Source organism: Antennarius striatus, chromosome 17 (genome assembly GCF_040054535.1).
Source record: "Antennarius striatus isolate MH-2024 chromosome 17, ASM4005453v1, whole genome shotgun sequence".
Taxonomy (NCBI): domain Eukaryota; kingdom Metazoa; phylum Chordata; class Actinopteri; order Lophiiformes; family Antennariidae; genus Antennarius; species Antennarius striatus.
The window spans coordinates 810,907-837,454 of NC_090792.1; the positions used below are offsets into that span (position 1 = coordinate 810,907).

At 47.6% G+C, this 26,548-nt stretch overlaps 1 protein-coding gene across 2 annotated transcripts in view; it reads left to right on the forward strand.

Moving 5' to 3' along the window:
- The window catches only part of LOC137611449 (peroxidasin), a 51,892-nt gene extending 33,946 nt beyond the window's left edge, over window positions 1-17,946 (forward strand). Inside the window, exons 12-23 of one of the 2 annotated variants that reach the window (XM_068339664.1) lie at window positions 465-577; window positions 1,527-1,683; window positions 2,880-2,988; window positions 4,232-4,389; window positions 7,122-8,128; window positions 9,343-9,839; window positions 9,910-10,044; window positions 11,945-12,153; window positions 13,965-14,073; window positions 14,753-14,879; window positions 15,010-15,123; window positions 16,029-17,946. In XM_068339664.1, coding sequence (XP_068195765.1) covers window positions 465-577; window positions 1,527-1,683; window positions 2,880-2,988; window positions 4,232-4,389; window positions 7,122-8,128; window positions 9,343-9,839; window positions 9,910-10,044; window positions 11,945-12,153; window positions 13,965-14,073; window positions 14,753-14,879; window positions 15,010-15,123; window positions 16,029-16,172 — 2,879 coding nt within the window. In that variant the 3' untranslated portion in view covers window positions 16,173-17,946. Of the gene's footprint in view, window positions 1-464; window positions 578-1,526; window positions 1,684-2,879; window positions 2,989-4,231; window positions 4,390-7,121; window positions 8,129-9,342; window positions 9,840-9,909; window positions 10,045-11,944; window positions 12,154-13,964; window positions 14,463-14,752; window positions 14,880-15,009; window positions 15,124-16,028 lie in introns of those variants that run through there. The other variant, XR_011038633.1, reaches the window with a different exon arrangement.
- The last annotated feature ends 8,602 nt before the right edge of the window (window positions 17,947-26,548 follow it).

Consider the following 26,548-nt stretch of genomic DNA (forward strand, 5'->3'; position numbering starts at 1 on the left):
TTAAAACGCAGCACACAACCGTGTTGGCAGAGGAGCAGGTAGAGCATTAGGAGGACAGGATCATCAGTCTGGATCCGCTGAGAGCTGATGGTAACAGGGAGTTCAAGTAGTACCAGAGCATCCGTCTGATCGGGTCAATGAATCGGTCCGGGAGAAAAATCAGTGACGATCGGCGAACCAATGTATTGATTATGTTCTGTTCAATATTAGTAAACAGGTGCCAAGCCCATGTTTACAAGAGGAAAGAATTTTAGGAAGAGCATAAAAAACTAGTTCAGGCTTAGAACTGTGTTCACATTCTAACATTATGTTATTAGAGCACACAGGATGGGCCGGGCTCACTAGGAGCCTCTGCTAGATTCACTTCACAGTGCACTTCAGTACAGTACATGGTATATAATCATTTACCCATGTGTGTGTGTGTGTGTGTGTGTGTGTGTGTGTGTGTGTTTTAACCCCTTCAGTAACGCCTGTTTTCACCAGCGCTCCCAGGGACCTGACAGTGGAGTCTGGTCAGGACATCCAGATTCCCTGCAGTGCTCAGGGCCAGCCTCAACCCATCCTCACCTGGAACAAGGTGCGATGATGATGATGATGATGATGATGATGATGATGATGACGCGTATCATCAGAAATGTTGTGGGAACACATTTGATTCCTTTAGTGCAGTGGTTCCCTGAGTTTAACCAATCACACCCCGTTGGACATCCTGATAAATGGTTTTTTACAGAGTTTTATTTGTATTTGCGCGGCATAAACAAAAGGTACAAACACGTATTTATTACACTCTACATAACATGTAAATATTTGAGACACAATAACCAATAAATCCTGCTTTTCTTTTTGATCACAAACTATTGCTTTACCCACAGTTTTCACACATGGGTTTAGAAACACGTTCCTTCATATCCATATAAGGCTAGTGCTAGCATTAGCTGAAGGAAAGTGACTGTAGTGGTTATGACTGAATGATAAAATGAAAGCATTTCTTTAAGATAATGACACAAATACATTAATTAGTCTTATTTTGCAATAGTAAAAAAATTATTTGAATTTATTTTAAATTTACCAATACATACAGTCAGTCTGGTGTTTATATGGTTGTTGTAGATGGATGTTGAACGTCAACATCAACAGCTGATTCTGACTGTTGGTGGTGATCTTAAAAACTGGTGGAGAGTTCCTTGAAGTGTTTTCTTCTTCTTCTCCTCAAGGATTAAATGATAAGGAGCAAAATGTAAACTAAAATGTTTAACTAATCTGAATTCAAAACAGTCATGTGGATTATGAGTGACTCTTAATGGTAGATATTGGAACTATACATGTGTACTTTAATATTTATCCTTTTATTCTTATTTATTCTATAACAGCATCATAATTTGTTCTTTTGACCGTTTTCTATTGATTTTAAGAGTTCAATATTTGTGGTGGACTGATGTGAAATCCAGTGAAATGATGTAAACTTGATTAACTTTTTGTGTTGTTTTTGTCTTTTTTACCTCTTTTACCTTCCATTTGTCCCACAGGACGGTGTACAGGTGACAGAAAGCGGCAAGTTCCACTTCAGTCCTGACGGTTATCTTGAGGTAAGAGATGTGGGCACTGCTGATGCTGGACGCTACGAGTGCATAGCGCGTAATCCTATTGGCTACCAGGTTGCTAGCATGGTGCTAACAGTCACAGGTAAGACAAGTCTGCTGTCACAGGTGTTTAAATGACAAGGAAATGATTTAGTAGTTTTTTGACGTGAGGCAGCAGTGGAAACAAACATGGGATGTATTCAGACCTCAGTGGAGTCCATTCCCCCCCCCAGGGATCAACAGCGTTCATGAATGAGATCAAATCTCGTCCAAAACCAACTCCATAATTTTGTAACAATCATTTTGGGTCTGAGTCGTAACAGAAAACCATTTGGATTCAAGTTTTCATACCAAATGACACATTCCATAGATACAAAAGCAAATTTCATAAAGTAATAAAAAATAATATAATCCCCAAGGAAAAGAATGAAAATAAGACAACACAATGCTGGAAGAGCAACTCTTGAATAGGTTGGCGTCAGGTCGGACAAAATATTTCTGTTTGGAGTTTGATCTTTATTTGTGTGGTTTGAAAGCAAGTAATTCATTTTGTAAGGCTTAAAAACAATGATTTAGAAACATAATGATAAGTATTGACGAGCCTGATCATGTTGATGAAATCTGAAAGCGGCCGGTCAGAACCGGCTCTGAGTCTGAATGTCCTGATTGTGGGTTAGGGTTAGGGTCAGAGTGTGTGGACACACACTGGACCGACAGCCCTACCTTCAACCAGTACCTGAATATCATCGTCTCCCCTGTGTTCTCCATCATGATTGGGTGGTTGTTGAAGGTGAAATGTGCTGATCTGACAAATATGTGCTGTCAGACAGGAACCAGTTAGGTGTGACCAAACACCACGTTTAGAATGATCAGAAAACCTTCCCAGTTTATTAAAGTTCAGCCCATTTTCAAGGAAAGGAAAGTTGGACAGAAACTGTGATGGAGCTCCGTGTCGGACTGGAGCCCTCGGTGGTTCAGTCACACTTCCTGTCAGCTCTTCCCAGCACCGCCGGCGCTTCCTGCTGAGGTTTCTCTGGTCAGACCGCAGCTTTGATGGGGAACCCTAAACTGTCTGAGCCCAGCTGTCGGACTCGTGTCACCTTCTCTTTGTTTTCAGTGGCTGAAGGGAGTGTGAGGCGTTCACTAACACGACAGGAAGGGATGAGACGCACTCTGTTGAATGTCAGCCACATTTTCTGTTGGTTATGCTGACCAGGTTGATAGACTCCACAGGTACAGACGTGTTTCTTACCTGTTAGAGCCTCTAATCGGTCTGTCCGTCTGTTTCCACGGCAACAGTCCCTGCAGTCAGCAGAGAAGGCGACACGTTTGTGAGTTCCTCCATAGAGGAGGCCATCCGCAACGTGGACAGCGCCATCGCATCCACAAGGAGACGTCTCTTTGATGGGTAACGTCACACACACACACACACACACACACACACACACACACACACACACACACACACACACACACACACACACACAACAAAGATCAACAGGTTTTAAAATGAAGTCCCTCATTTGATGGAATCAAACAGAAATTTGTCCATTTTGAAGAAAACAGGGTTTGTAGACGCCCACTGAGTCGGGTGTTTGTAAGTTGAGGACTACCTGTCAGCATTTTTCCAAGGATCCTTGGACATAAATTACTGCAGATATTTGTATTTGTCTGGTTTACTTTTTAAATTTTTATAATTCCTATAATTCTTTATGCTGTACCTCACACTGTAAATGTTGGCGTCTCAAAAATCAATACTTCTGAAAGGGTAACCTCATGAAATCAATAACCCACAACTTTCTCACTGTCCCTCTAGAGTTTGATCAGTTTCAGTGTTTTTCCGTCCTGAGCTACACACTCATGTGTTTCTCACGTTGTTCCTACTGGACAACATTCCAACATGGAATGCGGCCTCAGTCCATTATTATCTGATAGCTGATCAATATTTGTGATCTAGCTGTTATTGGGTTTCATTTGCGTCCCCATTCAGGTGACATGTACAGACACCAATCTGTTTGCTCGTCTTTATCCGCTTTTCTAAAGCCTGCTGTCCTGATGAGAACTGTCTGTGGGTTCAGAGCAGCTGTGTTTCCATCAAGCTCAACACTTATTTTTCTTGGCAGGCACACACATGTATGCACCAATACACACTTGAAGCAGACACACACACACACACACACACACACACACACACACACACTGTGGTATACTAAATGGAGATGTGGGGATTTCCAGCTCTCTGTAATTACAATCACAGATAAAGAGGGAGTCCTCTGGGTGATGGAACCAGAGTCATGGTGGAGAAAAGAACAGACGATACTAGAGGAAAGGTGTGTGTGTGTGTGTGTGTGTGTGTGTGTGTGTGTGTGTGTGTGTGTGTGTGTGTGTGTGTGTGTGTGTGTGTGTGTGTGTGTGTGTGTGTGTGTGTGTGTGTGTGTGTGTGTGTGTGTGTGTGACTTGTCTGCTGCGTTGGATGGAAGCAGTTTTTATATCAGAGGAAAATGTTTTTCTTTATTTTGCTGCAGCAGGAATCAAAGAAAAGTCTTTAAAGTTCAACACGTTAACATTCTTCGTCTCCACACGTTTTATTCACGTCGTTTCTCCTCCATCCCTCCCTGACCCCCCCACCTCTCCATCCCTTCACCCTTCAGTCAGCCTCGTACCCCAGGAGAGCTGCTGGCTCTGTTCCGGTACCCCCGGGACCCCTACACCGTGGAGCAGGCGCGAGCCGGGGAGATCTTCGAGCAGACGCTCCTGCTCATCCAGAACCACGTGAACCAGGGTCTGATGGTGGACACCAACGGGACCGGTGAGACCAACACCCCCATCCTGTGCTGTGCTGTCCTGACCGACACACCTGTGTTACTTTAAACTCTGTATTTATGATTACGTCAGTGGAATGACAGCAGGTCTGCTCACATTAAGCAGATTAAACAGTGGAAAGCTGTAAAGTTGTTCTTCTCTTCAAGCCATTGGCTCGTTCTCTAGGTGACTACCTCTATGATCACTGTGGTGACTACCTCTATGATCACTGTGGTGACTACCTCTATGATCACTGTGGTGACTACCTCTATGATCACTGTGGGCACAGAGCTGCTGCCACTGATGAGCTGTCGTGTAAACCTAAACCTCCACAGATCAAACACTGTTCAGCATCACTGTCTACATCTACTATCGATAACGGACCTCCTGCAACAGGACGGTTTGGTGTCTGAGGCTCTGAGGGGGGTTCTGCTGTCTGGGGGTGAACGCAGGTCCACTGGGGGTCTGGTCTGGGGTTCTGGAGCAGGGTGGAGGAAATGATCAACGTGTTCATACGTTTGTAAGAGTCCTTCAGCATCAACACGTCACTTCGTTTTTGTGGGACTCCTTCTTAGACTTTATAGGTTATAGTTACAGATCACTGGATTACAGATTTAGTCTGTTGTGGATTATAGTCTGTTGTGGATTATAGTCTGTTGTGGATTATAGTCTGTTGTGGATTATAGTCTGTTGTGGATTATAGTCTGTTGTGGATTATAGTCTGTTGTGGATTATAGTCTGTTGTGGATTATAGTCTGTTGTGGATTATAGTCTGTTGTGGATTATAGTCTGTTGTGGATTATAGTCTGTTGTGGATTGTAGTCTGTTTTGGTCGTTTTTTCCCTGAAACACATCAGCTCCATGACAGTTGATGTGTTTATTAGTGACGCGTGTCAGCGACTGAACACCTCCTGGTTCACACGCGTTTGGTTTGTGTGACAGTGACACTATTTAGATTACTGGTACACTTAAAGGTTTCAGTATTTTATATTTATATAGGATTTTGTGTAGTTTTTGTGTTTTAACTTTGAAGGACAACAGTTTGTAATGTTTTTACTGACATTTAACAGATTGATGTGAAACACACATTTTTCCTGAGTGAACACAAACGTGTGCCTTTGCTTCAATATCAAATATTACAATATATGGACATGTAGCCTCTGTATGTTTAGTCTTTGGATGTTTCCCGTCCTCTTTGGTGAGGAGAAGTTCATCCGGGTCACCAGAGATCACTAGTGAACAGAACGTCTGGTCAGTTTTTACATCAGAACCACTTTTTCCTGTCGGTCAGGAAAAGAACAGGTTAATACATAGAATGTAATCCAATCAGCGCATGGAGTTGTTCTGAACTATAAATCAATAGACACGTTCCTGAATATATTACCTGTTTATTGGCTGTCCTGGTGATTTTGGTTTTAAAGAATGTAATACGACAGCCAGGAGCTGGAGGGTGATGTCATGTTCTCAGGAATACGTTCCACACTTCACGCTTCACACGGGAGAGCAGAAAGGTGAGTGTGATTGTTGGTTCTTCAGCTAAAACTGCAGTCCGCTAGCAAGTGGCTGTAGCCATGGCAACGCACACAAAATGCTCTCATTGTTTTTTCATCAACAGGTCCAGTAAATAAATGTTTTCATTATACGGCTGCTTGAGTTGAATCAACTAGAAAAACTGGAACTGAAATGTGTTTCTGAACGATGTCTCGTTTTAAATGAGTGGTGCCGCGGTCACATGACTACCTTCTTAAAGGGGCCGCTCCGGCCTCGGTCACATGACTACCTTCTTAAAGGGGCCGCTCCGGCCTCGGTCACATGACTACCTTCTTAAAGGGGCCGCTCCGGCCTCGGTCACATGACGACCTTCTTAAAGGGGCCGCTCCGGCCTCGGTCACATGACTACCTTCTTAAAGGGGCCGCTCCGGCCTCGGTCACATGACTACCTTCTAGCAGAACCAACCAAATCGTTTTCCTAGCCTGGGGATGGTGTGTGAGGGTGTGATGTCACCAGGACGCTGCTAATAACGTTGATACACATTGGGTTTATTTTCCTATTATATTTAGAAGATCATAAAACAGTTTTTATGCTGGTTGTATTTATTTGATTGTACTTATCTGCCACACCTTAAAGTAGGAATATTATGTGACATCAAACCGTCTGTGACGCGAAACGATGAGGAACGCCGGTCTGGCAGAAGGAGAGGAGCAGATTGTCGGTGTTGTCACGTGAAGCCGAATGTTGGAGGAAAGTGAGGGTAGGAAAGAGGAACGAGGCGTGTGGAACACGAGCAGAGGGAGTGTGTGTTCATGACTTACGTGTTCATTGTCCTCCAAACCCAGAGCTCACAGACCGGAGCGCCAGTCACTGGAAACACCCCCCTGTTTTCACTGTATCCGTTCCATCTACGGGACGAACACCACAACTTCCACATTCTCCTCTCATTCACACACACACACACACACACACACACACACACACACACACACACGTTGATGTGCTTCAGCGGTGGAGGTCTCACACGTCGGGGCGAGTCGGGGCAGGTTGGTGGATCCGTGGCCTGGGGTCAGGAGGTTCTTCTGCAGCAGTGAACATGTCTGCATTCAGAAATGCGTGTCTGGTGAATGTGGATCTTATTATTAGTAACAGGTTGATATTCATCCTGATTCATGATCTGGAGACTCTGGGGGGGTGAGATGTTTCCACATTTACTTAATGTCCTGACTTCGTCCTGTTTTCTGCAGCCTTCCGGTACAACGACCTGGTGTCTCCTCGTTTCCTGGACGTCATCGCCAACCTGTCCGGCTGCACGGCCCACCGCCGCTTCAACAACTGCTCCGACATTTGTTTCCACCAGAAGTATCGCAGTCACGACGGGACCTGCAACAACCTGCAGCACCCGATGTGGGGCGCCTCCCTCACGGCGTTCGAGCGCCTCCTGAAGTCGGTCTACGACAACGGCTTCAACCTGCCCCGGGGGGCCACCGACCGGCTGCACAACGGGTACCGCCTCCCGCTGCCCCGGCTGGTGTCCACCGGCATGATCGGGACGGAGACGGTCACCCCCGACGACCGCTACACGCACATGCTGATGCAGTGGGGGCAGTTCCTGGACCACGACCTGGACTCCACGGTGGCGGCCCTCAGCCAGTCCCGCTTCTCTGACGGCCAGCTGTGCAGTCAGGTCTGCACCAACGACCCCCCGTGCTTCCCCATCCAGTTCCCCCCCAACGACCCCCGACAGCTGCGCAGCGGCGCCCGCTGCATGTTCTTCGTGCGGTCCAGCCCGGTGTGCGGCAGCGGCATGACGTCCCTCCTGATGAACAGCGTGTACCCCCGGGAGCAGATCAACCAGCTCACCTCCTACATCGACGCCTCCAACGTCTACGGCAGCTCCCGGCACGAGTCCGAGGAGATCCGGGACCTGGCCAGCCAGCGGGGGCTGCTCCGGCAAGGCATCATCCAGAGAACCGGGAAGCCCCTCCTGCCGTTCGCCACCGGCCCCCCCACCGAGTGCATGAGGGACGAGAACGAGAGCCCCATCCCGTGCTTCCTGGCCGGGGATCACCGAGCCAACGAGCAGCTGGGTCTCACCGCCATGCACACCGTGTGGTTCAGGGAACACAACCGCGTGGCCACCGAGCTGCTGAGGCTCAACCCCCACTGGGACGGGGACACCATCTACCACGAGGCCCGGAAGATAGTGGGGGCCCAGATGCAGCACATCACCTACAGCCACTGGCTGCCAAAGGTCAGAGCGCTCAGCTGCCGCTGTTAACTCGCTGGCTGCAAAGGGGACGACAATGAGGTGATGACCTGACCTTGAAAAACTAGGTCAAGGTCAAATTTCAACTTTTGTACATTTTTTTGCACACGTGTTCTCAGGAACCGGATGAGATAGAAAGACAAAAGAAAAGACGTTATAGTCAGGGAGGCAGGGGGGTGAAAATTAGATCACAACCTTGACCTTCAAAAACTAGGTCAAGGTCAAATTTTCACTTTTATACCTTTCTAGGTACACATCTCTGAAACCTGATGAGACATACAGTATTTTCTGCACTATAAGGCGCACCTTAAAGCCTTTAATTTTCTCAAAAACCGAAAATAGTTTAAAATAGGCCGTTCATGAAGGTGCGCCGTAAAGTCCAGTGAGACTTATAGTGTAGAAAATACTGTCATCATGAAACAAAAAGCACATGACTCAAAGGGGATAAGAATGAGATGATGACCTTGAACTTGAGAAAATTAGGTCAAGGTCAAATTTCAACTTTCATACTTTCATCACAGATTTTTAGTAGGCAGTCATGTGATACCGTACCTTCATTCTATTGGCTGACGGCATCAGGAAGTGTTCTACGTTCCGTGAGTGTCAGACTTCTGTTTTAAACAGTCTGTCAGAGTGTTTTAGAGGTAACACAGATAGAAGGTGGTTTAGTATCAGTGTGGGGGGGTTCATAGATGTTTAAATTACTGTAAATAATAAGATAAATAGTTTGTCGTTCTGTCGTGGAATTCGCTGATCGCGTGTGGTTCCTGGAACGCATTAACCACGAGGAAGGAGGGGTCACTTTGATACCTTTTTCGGTCCACGTCTCTGAAAGCTGCTGAGATGTAGTCACTGAACAAAGAGCAACGTTTTCAGGAAGCCAGAGGCACAAACGTGTAGTTCAGGGGAAAACGTTGGCTTGGGGGTGTCGCGGGATGTTGTAGTCTCTGACTTCTTTGTCAGAGACTGTTCCATAACTGGATCCGTCGTCATGACGATAAATTTCATCATTAGGACCCTGGTTTTCACTGACCATTCCCTCCAGACCGTCCCCCAGCCCCCCCTGTTAAAAAGCCTAACTGACGTCTATAGAGGTCACGAGCAGCCAGTGAGTTAATGATGATCATTATTAACTGTTAACATTAACTATTAGTGATCAGAGGTCAGACTATCAACACGTTCCTCTTCTCCCCCCACAGATCTTCGGTGAGGCGGGTACGAAGATGATGGGGCCGTACTCCGGCTACGACCCCAACATCAACGCAGGCATCAGCAATGCGTTTGCCACCGCCGCTTTCCGCTTCGGCCACACCCTCATCAACCCCATCCTGTACCGGCTGGACGAGGACTTCCAGCCCATCCCTCAGGGGCACATCTCTCTGCACCGGGCCTTCTTCTCCCCGTTCCGCATCGTGAACGAGGGCGGCATCGACCCGCTCCTCCGGGGGCTCTTCGGCGTCGCCGGTAAAATGCGCGTGTCCTCAGAGCTGCTGAACACGGAGCTGACGGAGAGGCTGTTCTCCATGGCCCACGCCGTGGCTCTGGACCTGGCTGCCATGAACATACAGAGGGGGCGGGACCACGGCATACCGCCATACAACGACTACAGGACCTTCTGTAACCTGACCTTGGCTCAGACGTTCGATGACTTGAGGAATGAAATAAAGAATCCAGTTGTCAGGGAGAAGATCCAGAGGTGAGGATGGACCTTCACTGAAGCGATGGTGTCAGACGGGTGAAAATGAGTCCTGTTCCTTGTCTTGCAGGCTGTACGGTACGCCTCTGAACATCGACCTTTTCCCTGCGCTGATGGCTGAGGACCTGGTCCCCGGCAGCAGACTGGGGCCCACCTTAATGTGTCTGCTGGCAACTCAGTTCAAACGCCTGCGAGACGGAGACAGGTAGAGTCACCTGACACCTCACCTACGTTAGAGGACACCAGGGATGTCACCAGGTCACCACAAAACTGTCAGAGTGTGATGAGATGATACTCCACAGCAAAAACACCTCTGAGAAGCTCAGTGGTGATGGGTTTTGTCACAAATCATGAGCGCTTCTCATGGTGGAACTATTTTCTTTGTAAGAAAACGTTCTTGTTCGCTGCATCACCATGTCAACAGAATTCAGAAAAGTTTCCATGTCGGTCAAATAGAGACAGAGAGCAGTTCACAATGAAACAGACATGTCAGTTTAGGTTCAAGCTCTGAGTTTTCATGTTAATGCAGCCCCTGAAACATGAGCAAAAAAGTATAAATAAAGTAAAGTAGTTCTCATCCTAATTTTAATTTGATATTCATCTGATTCCAGACGACACAATGACCTCCTGCTTTCCTGCTACATCGGATGTCTCTAAATAACAGTATTTTTATTTGTAGATTTTATTTGATCCAGATTCATCCATGCTGTAGAACAGAGAGCACCGCGCTTTAATTTGGGGGATTTTTTTATTCTCTGTGTTCTCAGTGCCAGCTCTCTGTCCCTTCATCCTGTTAGCAGGAGCTTTCACGTTTCTTGGGCCCTGGAAGCTCTGCAGTCGGTTTACGGCGCTCCTCTTATCTTTATGACGGTTCTCTAATGTTGGTTCACAGCGTCAGTCAGGAGGTAGAGTTACAGCAGCCCCCAGCACAACCAGTTACTTCCTGGTTCACTGTAAGGGAGGCGGGTCTCTTCCTGCTTCTTGGAGTATGACTTTAGCAGATGTTCAAGTATCCAAGTGTGTTTTTGAGAAAGTTAATGACAAGTTAGCACCAGTATAACCAGTGGATGGATACCACCTCAGTGAGACCGGATCTCGTTCTTTACCACGCGTTGGCGGATGGATACCACGTCAGTGAGACCGGATCTCGTTCTTTACCAGGTGTTGGCGGATGGGTACGACATCAGTGAGACCGGATCTCGTTCTTTACCACGCGTTGGCGGATGGATACCACGTCAGTGAGACCGGATCTCGTTCTTTACCAGGTGTTGGCGGATGGATACGACATCAGTGAGACCGGATCTCGTTCTTGACCATGTGTTGGCGGATGGATACCACATCAGAGAGACCGGATCTCGTTCTTTACCACGTGTTGGCGGATGGATACGACATCAGAGAGACCGGATCTCGTTCTTTACCACGTGTTGGCGGATGGATACCACATCAGAGAGACCGGATCTCGTTCTTTACCACGTGCTGGCGGATGGATACCACATCAGAGAGACCGGATCTCGTTCTTTACCACGTGTTGGCGGATGGATACCACATCACAGAGACCGGATCTCGTTCTTTACCGCGTGCTGGCGGATGGATACCACATCACAGAGACCGGATCTCGTTCTTTACCACGTGTTGGCGGATGGATACATCAGTGAGACCGGATCTCGTTCTTTACCACGTGTTGGCGGATGGATACATCACAGAGACCGGATCTCGTTCTGGTTGGTGGAGTAAAGACGTAGTTTGTTTGTTCTTGTGACTTTTGCGTTTCTTGTCTTTCTCTATCGTTGTTTGTGTATCTGCTGTGTCGGTAATGATTTACACACTCTTGTAGGTACCTCATCTTTCCACAGTGCAGGCAGGTTGGGTACTGAAGGTTTCCTTCATTTTGACAAACTTTATGTTATTGATGAAAGAGATGTACAGAAACTGAAGCAGCATTCCAGCTGTTTCCATCCCATCAGACTGAAGGTGATCGTTCCTCCAGCTGATGTTCTACATTCTTCAGAGCTAACATTACGTCCACACGTGGTTCTCCTTCATGTCAGCGTTAGAGGTGTACATGTATGTTGTTTAGCGGGTTCTCCTGTCTCTGTTCTGTTGAGGTTCTGGTATGAAAACCCGGGCGTGTTCACCCCGGCCCAGCTGACCCAGCTGAAGCAGGCCTCGCTGACACGCGTGTTGTGTGACAACGGGGACAACATCACCCGCATCCAGAGGGACGTGTTCCGGGTGGCCGAGCTGCCCCACGGCTACGGCAGCTGTGACGACGTCCCTCAGATCGACCTGCGCATGTGGCAGGACTGCTGCGAGGGTGAGATTAATGGAGTCATTTCAGCCCCAGTGATGTCAGAGGTGTTGAGTGAAGCAGAACACTCCCATGATGCTTTGCAGCTGTAGTTCATATGTATTATTTGGCTCATGTGTGTATCACACGTGTGTGTATTCAGAGGTGGGTTGTGTGTGTCTGAGTGACACAAATCAAACTTGGGCCCAAACCTTCATAAAGCAGGTTCTAAGGATTATAATCCCAGATCTTCAGGATGCTGGAGCAGAAACATTTCTCTGCTCCTGCGACCCCACCAGTGAACGATGGACCAGTTTACCTGTGGAGAACACCTGAAACCAGTTTGTTAGCAGGATTACAATACAAATAAAGGATGGATTAACGGATTAGATGTTGGTGCCAATCAGGATGTTAATCCAGGCTAAGAATGGTTTTTAATCTGGTCTGGATCATTGTGATGTCATCATGTTGTGTTTCTACGGTAACCAACATCATCCTCATCCTGCTTCCAGACGTTTCATCTGAGTTCATGAGTCCTATTGAACAATATTTATTTTATTAATAACTTTTCAATCAAACAGGAAAATTTAAAGAAAATCTTATTTTTGACAAGTTGTTTTAGCAGCACAGAAATATTGTGAATAATAAAAGCAGGACAGGTTTAGAATCGTTCTGTGACATGTGTAGATACACCTCCACAGATGGCAGCACAGCCTTCACGGATCCCAGCCCTACGGGTGTGTTCCTTCAGTCCGATGGTGAACTGTAGGTGGGAGTGTGTTTGTGGAGGGTGGTGTGACGGAATGAAGGGGCGCTTTAATCAGACTTCTGTGGGGGGGGGGGTAGGAAACCAGTCACAATGGGTTAAAGTGCTTTGAACACACAGGCTATGAAGAAATTCACCACGTGGAGCCTGTTTCATGACGGACGGGGCCCCTGGTGGTCACAACACGCTAAGCTAATAAACAAGAACATCCTGCCAGAAGAGACATGATGGATTCTGTCGTCCATCAGTGAAGCTGTTGTGTTCACATCCAGAGCTGTACACACACACACGTGTGTGTGTGTGTGTGTGTGTGTGTGTGTGTGTGTGTGTGTGTGTGTGTGTGTGTGTGTGTGTGTGTGTGTGCGTGCGCCATGCGTGTGTGTGTGTGTGTGTGTGTGTGTGTGTGTGTGTGTGTGTGTGTGTGTGTGTGTGTGTGTGTGAAGTGATGCTGGAGCTCCAAGACAACCAGAGTCCAAACCGTTATTTGTGTTCATGCTTAAATGTCCATCAGAGCTCCTCATCTGATCTCCCAGATGTTCACTGCTGACCCGTCATGATCACACACACGTTCTAGGATGAAGATCAAACGGTAGCGTATGGGACGAGGGATGGGAGATTAATCTGGAGGACGGTTTGAACCATGTGATGAGAAGAAACCCTGAGATCCTGTGTGATTCTGGGGCTCGTCTCAGACGCCTGCTGGAGTCTCACAGAAGGTCTCTGGTTTAGAGGAAGACGCTGCATCACGTGAAGCAGCTGAACTCATGCTGAATGTTCATGGTGACGGGGACAGGCTGTCAGTGAACCCCTGTGATTGGCTGTCGGTGAACCCATGTGATTGGTTGTCGGTGAACCCATGTGATTGGCTGTCGGTGAACCCGTGTGATTGGCTGTCAGTGAACCCCTGTGATTGGCTGTCAGTGAACCCGTGTGATTGGTTGTCGGTGAACCCGTGTGATTGGTTGTCGGTGAACCCGTGTGATTGGTTGTCGGTGAACCCGTGTGATTGGTTGTCGGTGAACCCGTGTGATTGGTTGTCAGTAACAGTGAGTTGTGTTCCCATCCTCCTCAGACTGCAGGACCAAAGGTCAGTTCAACGCCCTGTCCTACCACTTCAGAGGACGCAGGTCAGCTGATCACAGCTACCAGGAGGAGCGGCCTGACGGCGTGCAGCAGAGCAGGTAACAGTCTGGGAGCTGGGTTCACTCTGACAGGACGCGCCGGTCCTCTGATGGACCAATGGGAAGACGTCTGGTTCTCTGTAGACTCAACAGACTTTAATGACGAGAGCTCTGGACCTGTGGGCGCTGAGCGAGATGAAGACACGTCTCCACATCCGTCCTTGTCCTGTCCTCTAGTCCACTCTCACATTCACAGGGACACACGTTTGTGTCGACACGAGGCTCTCTTTGTTACACAACCGTGACCAGTTCATGTCACTGACTGGTTTCATCTGTTCTATGTGGAACAGAAACCAGTAAGTCTAGACCAGTGTTCCCAGACCGGTCTTCAGACCATCATTTACTCCGGCTGGAAGCCGTGGACAACCTGGATGAAGATCCAACCTCCTGTAAAGTCTTGCATGTGTTGAAAATATTTTTGTATAATATTTGGATTCATGTAGTCAAAGTTGTGCTAAAACACACACCACATTTTATTTCTACTGAATTTGTCCATGTTTTAGGCAGCGATTCTCTAAAACGTCCCGGATTGAAGGTCTTTCAGCTGTTTCTGACAGGAAGTGTTCACCTCCAGCTGTGAATGGACATCCTTCTACACACGTGTAGAGTGAAAGCTCTGCAGACGTGTGTCGTCATGTGTGCCTCGTGTTGTTAACATGTCATCACCTTCTGTTTCCAGTCCCGCGGAGGAAGAGAGACCTGAAAACGTTACTGTGACCTCCAGGAAGACCTCCGAACCCTCAGTCAGCGACTTCCAGGACTTTGTGTCAGACATGCAGAAGACCATCACTAGTCTACGAAAGCAGGTGAGTGTGTGTGCACCAACACACACGTGGATTCACATGGAGACCGTGTTGGGTGAGAGTACAGCTGTAATACAGAGATGTGAGGAAACACCTGGAGAAGCAGAGGAGCTCATCACTGCTGTTCCTGCAGATCAAGAGGCTGGAGACGCGTCTGAGCAGAACCGACTGCACCGACGGCGCCGGACGGGAGCGAGCCAACGGAGACCGGTGGAAGAAGGACTCCTGCACCACGTGTGAATGCAGGGTAGGTTCACTAGTCCCCCCCAGCAGCCTTCATTTATCACTGAAACCTCCTCACTGCCAGCAGACGGCTCCATGTGGAGCCTGATCTCCTCCCCCAGTCTGAAGTCCCTGTTCCTCCAGCCCCTCATCCGTGAACACACCTTCCATTTTCTGTCTGACACCCCCCTGTAGGGGGAGGAGTCTGTAGTGGTTAATCTGGCTGGAAGGAGGGCGTTCCATCCGCCAACACGTGGTAAAGAACGAGATCCGGTCTCACTGATGTGGTATCCATCCGCCAACACGTGGTAAAGAACGAGATCCGGTCTCACTGATGTGGTATCCATCCGCCAACACGTGGTAAAGAACGAGATCCGGTCTCACTGATGTCGTATCCATCCGCCAACACGTGGTAAAGAACGAGATCCGGTCTCACTGATGTCGTATCCATCAACCAACACGTGGTAAAGAACGAGATCCGGTCTCACTGATGTCGTATCCATCCGCCAACACGCGGTAAAGAACGAGATCCGGTCTCACTGATGTCGTATCCATCCGCCAACACGCGGTAAAGAACGAGATCCGGTCTCACTGATGTGGTATCCATCCGCCAACACGCGGTAAAGAACGAGATCCGGTCTCACTGATGTCGTATCCATCCGCCAACACGCGGTAAAGAACGAGATCCGGTCTCACTGATGTCGTATCCATCCGCCAACACGTGGTAAAGAACGAGATCCGGTCATACTGATGTCGTATCCATCCGCCAACACGTGGTAAAGAACGAGATCCGGTCTCACAACTTCTAAAGGGGATGGTGCTTTGCTCAAGGGCGCCTCCCCAGGCCGGACTGCGCTACTGCGGCCCCATTAGATACTAATACCCTGTCCTCTAAATGCCAACTGACCAGTTTCCCCCCTGTTTTCCCAGAATGCCCAGGTGACGTGCTTCGTGGAGTCGTGTCCCGCCGCCGCGTGCCACAAGCCCGTGAAGCTAAAAGGCGCCTGCTGCCCCGTGTGCCTGAACCACGAGGACCCCCACACGTGGGAAAAAGCAGCTGGCCACCATGACTAACCCTCAGGACCCCCCAGAGGTCACCCCCCCACTCAGACATCCAGAGAGGATGAGACTCCTGAAGGTGTGCTAATCCACAGCCTCAACAGACCCCACCGCCTCAGCTCAGTTTCATTTCTACCCCCCCTGCCCCCCACCCCATGGTGGCTCGCTGAGAAGAATCATGACGGACAAACTCTCTGCAGAGCCCCCCCACCCCCCACCCCTCGCCGTCAACATGCAGGAAAGGGAAGTGGATAGGACGGCGGCGGGGGCCACCTTGTTGTCTCACAAAACGTTCTCAGGTTAGAGATGCCGAAAACTGGTGCTACCCCCCCCCCCTTTAATCCAATAATCTCTATATGCAAACCTTCAAAGTATTGTGTTTTGTATGCAAACGACCTTTTGTACCCTCAGTATACGCTTTTATTATGAGTAACGGTCGAGAGGAGGCTTCATCCCAGCTGAAAGACGTTTCACAGACAGATTACCTTTAATCCCAGGTGCTTTAATCCCAGGTGCTTTAATCCCAGGTGCTTTAATCCCGTTACGTTTCTGTTTCCTCCCTTTGTGTGTAGGAACGCTCAGATAATGTGAATGAATCCCCACCAAACCGTTTGTAATGCACAGATTGTGTCTACTGATCCGCTCCCGTCGGTTAAAGACCCGTCGTCTGCTGGCCTGTCCTGAACTTGAGCGAGGTGGAGGCGAGCGGCGCCCCCCCGCCGCGGGTGGGGGGGCTCCGACCCCGGATCCTCACCGCCGGGCTGCTTTCCACTTGTATTTTGCTTTCAGAAAGCAGCTCTGGATCACGTTAGACGACGCTTGCATGCATTCTTTCGTCCGGCCTTGCCCCCACCTGCTTCCTCCTGCCCATGTGTGGACCATGCCCCCCCCCCCCCCCCCAAGCGTCCCACCGCCTCGCGTTCCAGCGGCGTGTTCCACATCTTAAAGCAGGGTTGACGTCTCTCCGCAGAGCTCCTCTGTCCCCCCCTGACCCTCATTCCTCTCTAATGGGAGCCACATGATGGGGGGAAGTGAGGTTAATGCTGGGGGGGTTGTTGACGATGTGAACGTGATGTCAATCAGGAGGGGTTAGCGTACGGCGCTCATGCTCTGGCTTGTTTGGCTCCACAGCCAGCGTTGGTGTTTCCCTGGTGGGGGGGGGGGCTGCAGCTGCACACTTTCTGTTCCGTTGTTTTCTCAGTGCGGGAACGTCCTGAGCACACGTCTGTCACTAAACACCAATAATACCCCCCCGGAATGTTCCACCCAGGACTCCAGAGGAGTCCCTGGTGAACCGGGTTAATCTACTGGACGGGTTCTACAAGCTGTGTTTACAGTGTTTACTCACCATCACTCTGCATCACCTGTGTGTGTGTGTGTGTGTGTGTGTGTGTGTGTGTGTGTGTGTGTGTGTGTGTGTGTGTGTGTGTGTGTGTGTGTGTGTGTGTGTGTGTGTGTGTGTGTGTGTGTGTGTGTGTCTCCTTTACAGTTTGGAACTGTGATCTCTCTTCATTACCAGTCTCCTTACTCATATATCTGTTGTATTATTTCATTTATATTTTGCATTCAAACATTTCAAACTCTTTTTTTTTCCACAAGTGTCAAAGGAATGCACTGCTGCACCAGACTGAACACGCTTTACCCACGCTGCCCCTGAACGGCGGTCAGTGTGATGTAATAGTACCGATCATGACATTTGTATTGTATGTTTGCCAAAGAATGGTTTGCACTGTATTGTACGCCTCTCGACAGTAACGGTAATAAATACGCCACGTTTGAACTACAGTCACACATGTCGGTGCCTGTTTCTTGTGCGCACTATGAGACGAGTCGCAGATCTGTTGGGTTGCGTGTTTTAAATCATATTTCAGTCTGTTTTTAGTTTTTTAGCAGTCAGGATGGAGACCAGGACAAATCCACTTCATCTCCTTTCTGATCGGAGTTCCTTATTTTATCTGCTTATATTGCGTTTTCTTGACTATTACAGTATAACACGATCTTTTACTGAATAAAAAGTGCAAAGCTGATTTCCACAAATTGTTTATGATGTTTAACTTGTCAGAAAAGAGCTTCAGAAATTTTGGATTTTTCAGTCTGTATGCCAAAGCACGCTCATGGAACGATGACGGAAAGGACAAAGTGTGGAAGGAGAAGGTCCACAGACTGTCAAAGACAGCTGATTGGAGAACCTGTGGGGGTTCCACCAGGACTGGACTGAGGCTGCAGTCAGAACTTCAGACATGTCCAGGAAGTGGACTGCAAGTGTCTCATTCCATGTCAGAAGCATCTCACCTGGGCTCAGGAGAAGAACTGGGCCATCACTCCCTTTTTGCATTTCATTTAGAAATCGAGGTCCAAGAGTCTGAAGGAAGATGGAGGGGCACGGAATCCAAGTTGCCTGAAGGTCAGAGTTGAGTGTCCACAGGGAGGGGACGGGTCCATCACTGCAACGTTCACTTTTGAATTGAATTCCACAAAAAAGTTGTTTTGGATGTTGGATGTTTTGGACGTATTCTTTGTGGTGGTTATCTGTGTGAAGGCTGTGCTGCAGATCCAGGTCCAGATCCATGATCTGGTCAGTTTAAGGTGATCTCCATATAAGAACACAGAGGTAAACAGGTATCAGCTGAGATGATGGCGCTTCTACAACTGAGTCCAGAAGTAGATCCAGGTCTGGTCGGTTCTTCAGACGGTAGTTTCTCTCTATCTGGTACTGGATGTTCATCACACACAGCATGATGATCTCAGTGTTCTTCAGTAGCTGTCCTTTATTCACAGGACACACCTTGGTGCAGACTGAAGTATTTCCATCACTGCTGACATGGAGTTTTTAGCAGAGTGTTCTGACCTCACAGATCCGGTGTGTTTTTCTAGCAGCTCATCAGAACACAGTGTCCACAGAGGCCGTCAGTGTCATGTGTGAGTGTGTTCTCCTGTCCTTGTTGGAACCATTGTGTTTATTGACATTTGAAAAGGTCCAGGGTTGGAGAATCATGCTCTCCTGACCAGTGGGTAAGAAGGGGTGACAATGAGCCTTTTATGACATGCATGTTGAACCACAGTGGAGCCAACGTCTGATGGAGTCGGTGCTAGAATGGCTGCAGTTATCAAACAGACCACTAGATGTCACGAAAGTCTCCACACTGGACCTTCTTATTCCATTCTGAAGCATCAGAGTCTGACCTCAAGAAGAGTCTCTGCTAGAAGGAAGGGCGAAGGTCAAAAGACAGTGGTGAGGACAGAGATGATGGATTAGAGACAGTGGTGAGGACAGATGATGGATTAGAGACAGTGGTGAGGACAGTCATGATGGATTAGAGACAGTGGTGAGGACAGCCATGATGGATTAGAGACAGTGGTGAGGACAGCCATGATGGATTAGAGACAGTGGTGAGGACAGAGATGATGGATTAGAGACAGTGGTGAGGACAGACATGATGGATTAGAGACAGTGGTGAGGACAGTCATGATGGATTAGAGACAGTGGTGAGGACAGAGATGATGGATTAGAGACAGTGGTGAGGACAGATGATGGATTAGAGACAGTGGTGAGGACAGTCATGATGGATTAGAGACAGTGGTGAGGACAGACATGATGGATTAGAGACAGTGGTGAGGACAGATGATGGATTAGAGACAGTGGTGAGGACAGTCATGATGGATTAGAGACAGTGGTGAGGACATGATGGATTAGAGACAGTGGTGAGGACAGACATGATGGATTAGAGACAGTGGTGAGGACAGATGATGGATTAGAGACAGTGGTGAGGACAGTCATGATGGATTAGAGACAGTGGTGAGGACAGAGATGATGGATTAGAGACAGTGGTGAGGACAGTCTTGATGGATTAGAGACAGTGGTGAGGACAGACATGATGGATTAGAGACAGTGGTGAGGACAGAGATGATGGATTAGAGACAGTGGTGAGGACAGTCATGATGGATTAGAGACAGTGGTGAGGACAGTCATGATGGATTAGAGACAGTGGTGAGGACAGACATGATGGATTAGAGACAGTGGTGAGGACAGACATGATGGATTAGAGACAGTGGTGAGGACAGACATGATGGATTAGAGACAGTGGTGAGGACAGACATGATGGATTAGAGACAGTGGTGAGGACAGTCATGATGGATTAGAGACAGTGGTGAGGACAGACATGATGGATTAGAGACAGTGGTGAGGACAGACATGATGGATTAGAGACAGTGGTGAGGACATGATGGATTAGAGACAGTGGTGAGGACAGACATGATGGATTAGAGACAGTGGTGAGGACAGATGATGGATTAGAGACAGTGGTGAGGACAGACATGATGGATTAGAGACAGTGGTGAGGACAGACATGATGGATTAGAGACAGTGGTGAGGACAGTCATGATGGATTAGAGACAGTGGTGAGGACAGACATGATGGATTAGAGACAGTGGTGAGGACAGACATGATGGATTAGAGACAGTGGTGAGGACATGATGGATTAGAGACAGTGGTGAGGACAGACATGATGGATTAGAGACAGTGGTGAGGACAGATGATGGATTAGAGACAGTGGTGAGGACAGACATGATGGATTAGAGACAGTGGTGAGGACAGACATGATGGATTAGAGACAGTGGTGAGGACATGATGGATTAGAGACAGTGGTGAGGACAGAGATGATGGATTAGAGACAGTGGTGAGGACAGAGATGATGGATTAGAGACAGTGGTGAGGACAGTCATGATGGATTAGAGACAGTGGTGAGGACAGACATGATGGATTAGAGACAGTGGTGAGGACATGATGGATTAGAGACAGTGGTGAGGACAGTCATGATGGATTAGAGACAGTGGTGAGGACATGATGGATTAGAGACAGTGGTGAGGACAGACATGATGGATTAGAGACAGTGGTGAGGACAGACATGATGGATTAGAGACAGTGGTGAGGACAGTCATGATGGATTAGAGACAGTGGTGAGGACAGACATGATGGATTAGAGACAGTGGTGAGGACAGAGATGATGGATTAGAGACTGGTGAGGACAGACATGATGGATTAGAGACAGTGGTGCTGAACAGGAAGTGGAGCTGGAGGAAATGAAGACGTTGAGGTTCCCTAGGAGCGACCAGGTTGGATCAGAACTGAGTTCCTCAGAGGAACAAGATGAGATGTTCTGGAGACTCTGATGGTTTGGACCCGTCCAGAGGAGAGATGGTGAGGATGTTGGTGAATGGATGATGAGGATGGAGCTACCAGGAAAGAGGACAAGAGGAAGACCAGAGAGAAGGTGGATGGATGTAGTGAGGAGGACGTGAGGACAGCTGGTGTTAGAGAGGATGAAGAGGACAGACTGACATGGAGAAGGACGACACGCTGTGGAGACCTCTAACGGGACACGACCAAAGGAGGACCGTCTCTTTCAGGTCAGGCTTTGATCAGACCTACTAAACTACTGACAGCTGCTTCTGTTTCTACTGTTTAAGATCATTTATTTCATGTCAGCATCATCACTCATTAACAACTACCGGTAGTTGCAAAATATTAGCATGTTAGCATAGCTGTTGTATTCAACCCAATGCACCACTGCAACGCTGAGTTTGCAATATTGCCTTTGTGACTTTATTGTCTTCATCCTTGAAAAGCTAACCGTCAGTGACTTTACCGGTCTCTGGTGTCTGTCTCAGGTGGTGTCTCTACAGGAGATGTGGTTGGAGGATGTTCACGGAGGGATTAGAGGAGTTTTCATTGTTAAATAACCAACATCTATCCATTTGCTTGAAGACCAGATGATTGTCAAGTTTGAACACGCCGTCATCTGGGTGGAGCTGCAGTGTGAACCTTGTTGGATGATGTGAACACACAACACATATAAATCATGGCTCTTATCTGTTATGTCACATTTCTTTCAAGCTACAGCAAGCTCCGATCCATAAAGCAGGCTGCTCATCTGCTCTCGTGTGCGTGCTCGTGGTTCTGACATGATGGACAACACTAGGCATGAGTCTCCAAACAGAAAGCAGCTGTGAAGTGTTTGGAGAAAGATGTTTGTAAGGTGAGTAACATTAGCCTCTGATGAGACCTGAGAACTGAAACCATGTGAGTTTAGGTTGGCCTGACACTGATGGTCGTTTGTCGGGTATTAAACCCACATATACCCTAATGATGAATGTTGTAGATGATATATTTGCTCTTGAATGCTTTTCTTTCTCATAAATGCTGAAGCAACTGTATTAGTGAGAATCAGGACCGTCTCAGTCCTGACAGATTCCCCCCGCTGCTCCATCCACGTCCCAGTAGACTCCACACTGGCGTCTGGGACACTCACTGGGCCGGAGCTCTGGAAAGAAAACCGGACCAGGAAATGAGGTTTCCAGTGGCTGCAAAGATAAAAGTGCCTTCCAGACAGACAGGAAAAGAAATTATCACCCCTACAACAAGGGACCTACCTGACTAAGAGTTCTGGTCCTAAGAGGTACACACACACACACACACACACACACACACACACACACACACACACACACACACACACACACACACACACACACACACTTCCTCTGGGTTATTCCCTGGTCTCCAACCATCGCCAGAGGTCCAGGATGTCTTTTGAATGATACCTCTGTTTACTTTGGAGATGGACAATGTTATTATGTAAGTAGGGAGGAGCTGTGATTGTCTCTGGACTGAGGCAGACAATGTGAAACACTCACACACACACACACACACACACACACACACACACACACACACACACACACACACACACACACACACACAGCAGAGCACATTTGGATGAAGACTAAATTCCTGTAGATCAGAGACTCGATCCAGTTTGAAGCAGACGACGGAATCGGGCCAGAGGATTGGACGGGACGGAGTCTACAGCTGCTCAGCTTCCCACTCACCATCACCTTGACTTTCATTCAGACAACTGGCCCCCGTTTGCTCCTGTCTCCCGCCAAGGTGGGGAGTTCTTCCCCCTCACTAATGGAAGGTCTCTTTCACTTCCTGAGCGAGGTGGATAAAAGACTCTGGAGTGGCGTTCCACTGGGGGGGAGTAGGGTTCTCATCCGTGGAGTCAAAGGACTGATGTGATGGAGTGTCACCTCGAATTATGAGTTCATTTGTCCACGAACTAAAGTCTCTGTTCAGTCTGTCATTTGGAACCAAACAACTGTGAAATTTCACTTTCAATTTTCACTTTCACATTTTTGTTGGATTCCAAATGCTGCCTTCAGGCCAGTGGAGATATTCTCCATTCTACCAGACACAACCAACCACAGCGCTGCTCATCGTCTCAATCACTTCACCGTAAAGAAGTCGAACAGAAACGTCATTTCAGACCAAAACTGAGCAAAAACCAGATTTCACTTTGGATTTCATTCAAACATTAATGATGTTTTGAGTTTATTTGGTTTCTTCAACAGATAATATGTGCAGATGCTGAGGCTATTACTGGACAAGGTTCAGAGTTCCAGACCATAATAATCATTGCTGGCATCTTGCTACGATTGACTTTTTGACCTCTAGCTAGAGACACCTGTACACCTGTGCTTCTAGCACACAGGTGTCAAATTCAAGGCCCGGGGGCCGAATGTGGCCCTCCATGTCATTTAATGTGGCTCACGAGAGCATAAAAGGTCAGAGTGTCTAAAATAGATAGGTCAAAAGTGTCCTTTGACCAAAACTACATTTCCCACAATGCAGCAGTTCAGCCCATTTTAACTCTGACTAAACGTAGTGAACAAGGTTAACGTCCTAACTTGTGTCTGATGTTATTTTTCTTTATTGATTGATAGTTTGATCCTTGATTGATGGAGTTCTGTGGGTTTAATAACCTGACAGATTAAAAGGATTTATGTTAGAACAGAGAAACATTGAGTTACATTTAGTTATATTTATCAGTTACATCTGGCCCTTTGAGGACATTATGCTGATATGGCCCTCAGTGAAAATGAGTTTGACCCCCTGTTCTAGCACGAGGACACTATGATACATGCACTAACCAGAGATGGTCAATTTAGAAACCTTATTTTTATTGTTTTCCTCCAAAATTATCCTGCATTAACTTGATTTTGAATAATTAAATAATTGGTTGAATGTAAACTGGTTTAGACCAATGAGAATGCTCAAAGCATCTCACAGAGGAGGAAACCAGGACAGAAGTTAAAAGAACAAAGAAAAATAGCTAATTGTGAACTGTAAATAGTGTAAATAAGAATATAACTGTTCTTTAACTGAAGAGAGATGAAGTTTCTCAGATAGATTTTTATGAAAATGAGCAAAGCATTGAAGAAAAACAGCAACTGAGTAAAATTTCAAAATATTGAGCTAACTGTGTTAAAAATCTTGGCTTATTTTGAGTCTATGTTTTTGCTTTTCTTATCAATAATTTCACTCTAAATTTGTTATAAAGTACTCATACCCCGTAACGCTCATCACTGGTTCACCATTAATAATTCAGCTGAAAGAATATTTTCCTGTTGCTCTCCCTGATCCATTAATCAGCTGGACACTTTGGACACCAGAGGTGCTGATGGGTCGTTTGGTATTTTGTGTTTGAGATTTTTTTGCCTTCATAAATGCTGAAAGATTTTCAGAATGACTTTGTATTTTTCCCATGAAGAAGGGACAATGATGTCAGAGCCTCAGGACTCAACATCAACAGCCAACTCCATCACCATGAAGGCCAACAAACTCTGAGACACTTGGGATAATAATGCAAGGAAAGAACTTCTCAAGATTTCCACCATTAATTATAGATCTCATCTTCAGCGTTTGTTGTTTTCAACTCCAAAAATGGAAGTTACACTAATTTAATTTCTGACTGTAATGCAGCTCCAAGTAGAGTGCTGCGTTTGACCCCCGTCCCCCTTGGGGGAGTTTCTCTCCCCCCAATGAAAATACCACACTCCTCCCCCAGGTTTATTCATGTAATTACCGTAACAGAATGGATCCTGCTGCTCAGCTGCAGACAAAGCAGGTCAAAAGGTCATCTCACCATCCTCACGTTACCGTTGGCGATGTGTTCATGTTGAACCTGTGTGGGAGAAAGAAGACACACCTCCCTGAGGTGATTGGTGCTGATTCAAAGCCAGGCTGACCTCGTGTGACCGGCTCAGCCAATGACTGACGGGCAGACGTGTCATGATGTTTCCTCAGTCTGTTCGTACTGGAGCTCTCTCTCACATCGTTTCCTCCCACCAATAAAAACAGACCATGTGAGTGATCAGTGGCTCTACATTGACCTTTGACCTGAATGTGAGTGTGTTCACCGTTCACGTGGACCTGTGGTGAACCGGGGGCTTGTCCACTGTGAACCTCGTCCCCCACCCAAAGTCAGCTGGAATAGTCCAGCCCTGCAGCCACCCTGCATGGGATTACAGAGCACGGATGGGTGGGGTGGGTGGGGTGGGATGGGTGGGGTCGTGTTTCTCCTCAGGCTGAGCCGTTTAGTCTTCACACAGTTTGTCCCCACACCTTTCAGTCCGTCTGTTAAAGAGTACCCCCGATTCTAACGCCCGGTGTGGGATGCCGCAGGAAAAATGTGGAAGTGGAATCTTGTTCAGGCCTGGAGGTTCATGCTGGTGGGTGTCCGAGGAGGGTGTGTGCTTGTTAGGGGACAGACATGTCCTGGCCTAGATTCTGGACCCTAGATCTGCTGCAGGTTTCCTAAAAGGGTGCTTTCTTTAAAAAGCTTGTTTCCAAAAGTGTAAAACTAACATGAACATCTTAAAGGACTAGATGAGTATGACCCCTCCATCCCATACAGGAGGGCACCAGGGCTGAAGTTGGCCTTGAGGACCTTCAGTGCACCAGAGGTCCAGAGTGCTGATGTGTTAGCGTCACGTTGTCTTTCTCAGGAACAGTCGACACGGATCGATAACCGCTCAGCGATCTGAAGCAGATTGGTTCTTATTTCCTGCTTTACTCTCAGTTTCATGATGACTGTCTCATCTCTGTCGGTCAGAAGCTTCTCCACGTTTAGCAGAAGAACACCTCATGGATCTGAGTCTAGCAGGATTGTGTCGGGCTAAAAGAAACCGGCTAGAGGCCATTGTTCTGTAACATCTGCTAAAGCCCTGCTGTCTACAAACACAAACTCACCATGAATAAGAGATGAATAAACAGGCTTTTACTGTATCCAACTACAACTTATTACAGGATGGCACCGTGTTGCCATGACACCAGCCGTCAGCTGGTTCCTCTGGGGACAATGAATCACCCTGATTGTACTGCAGGAGTCAGAGGAGAGATTTTATTATCAGACACCAGATGTTTAGATGAATGCCCTCGATGTGGTTCAAAAATACCCCTCGTGGAAAGTGTCAAGAATCCACTTAAAGTGCATTCATCCCCAAAGGATAACCTGGCTCAGTCGCCGCGGCGCCAAAGATGGTGCCGTCTT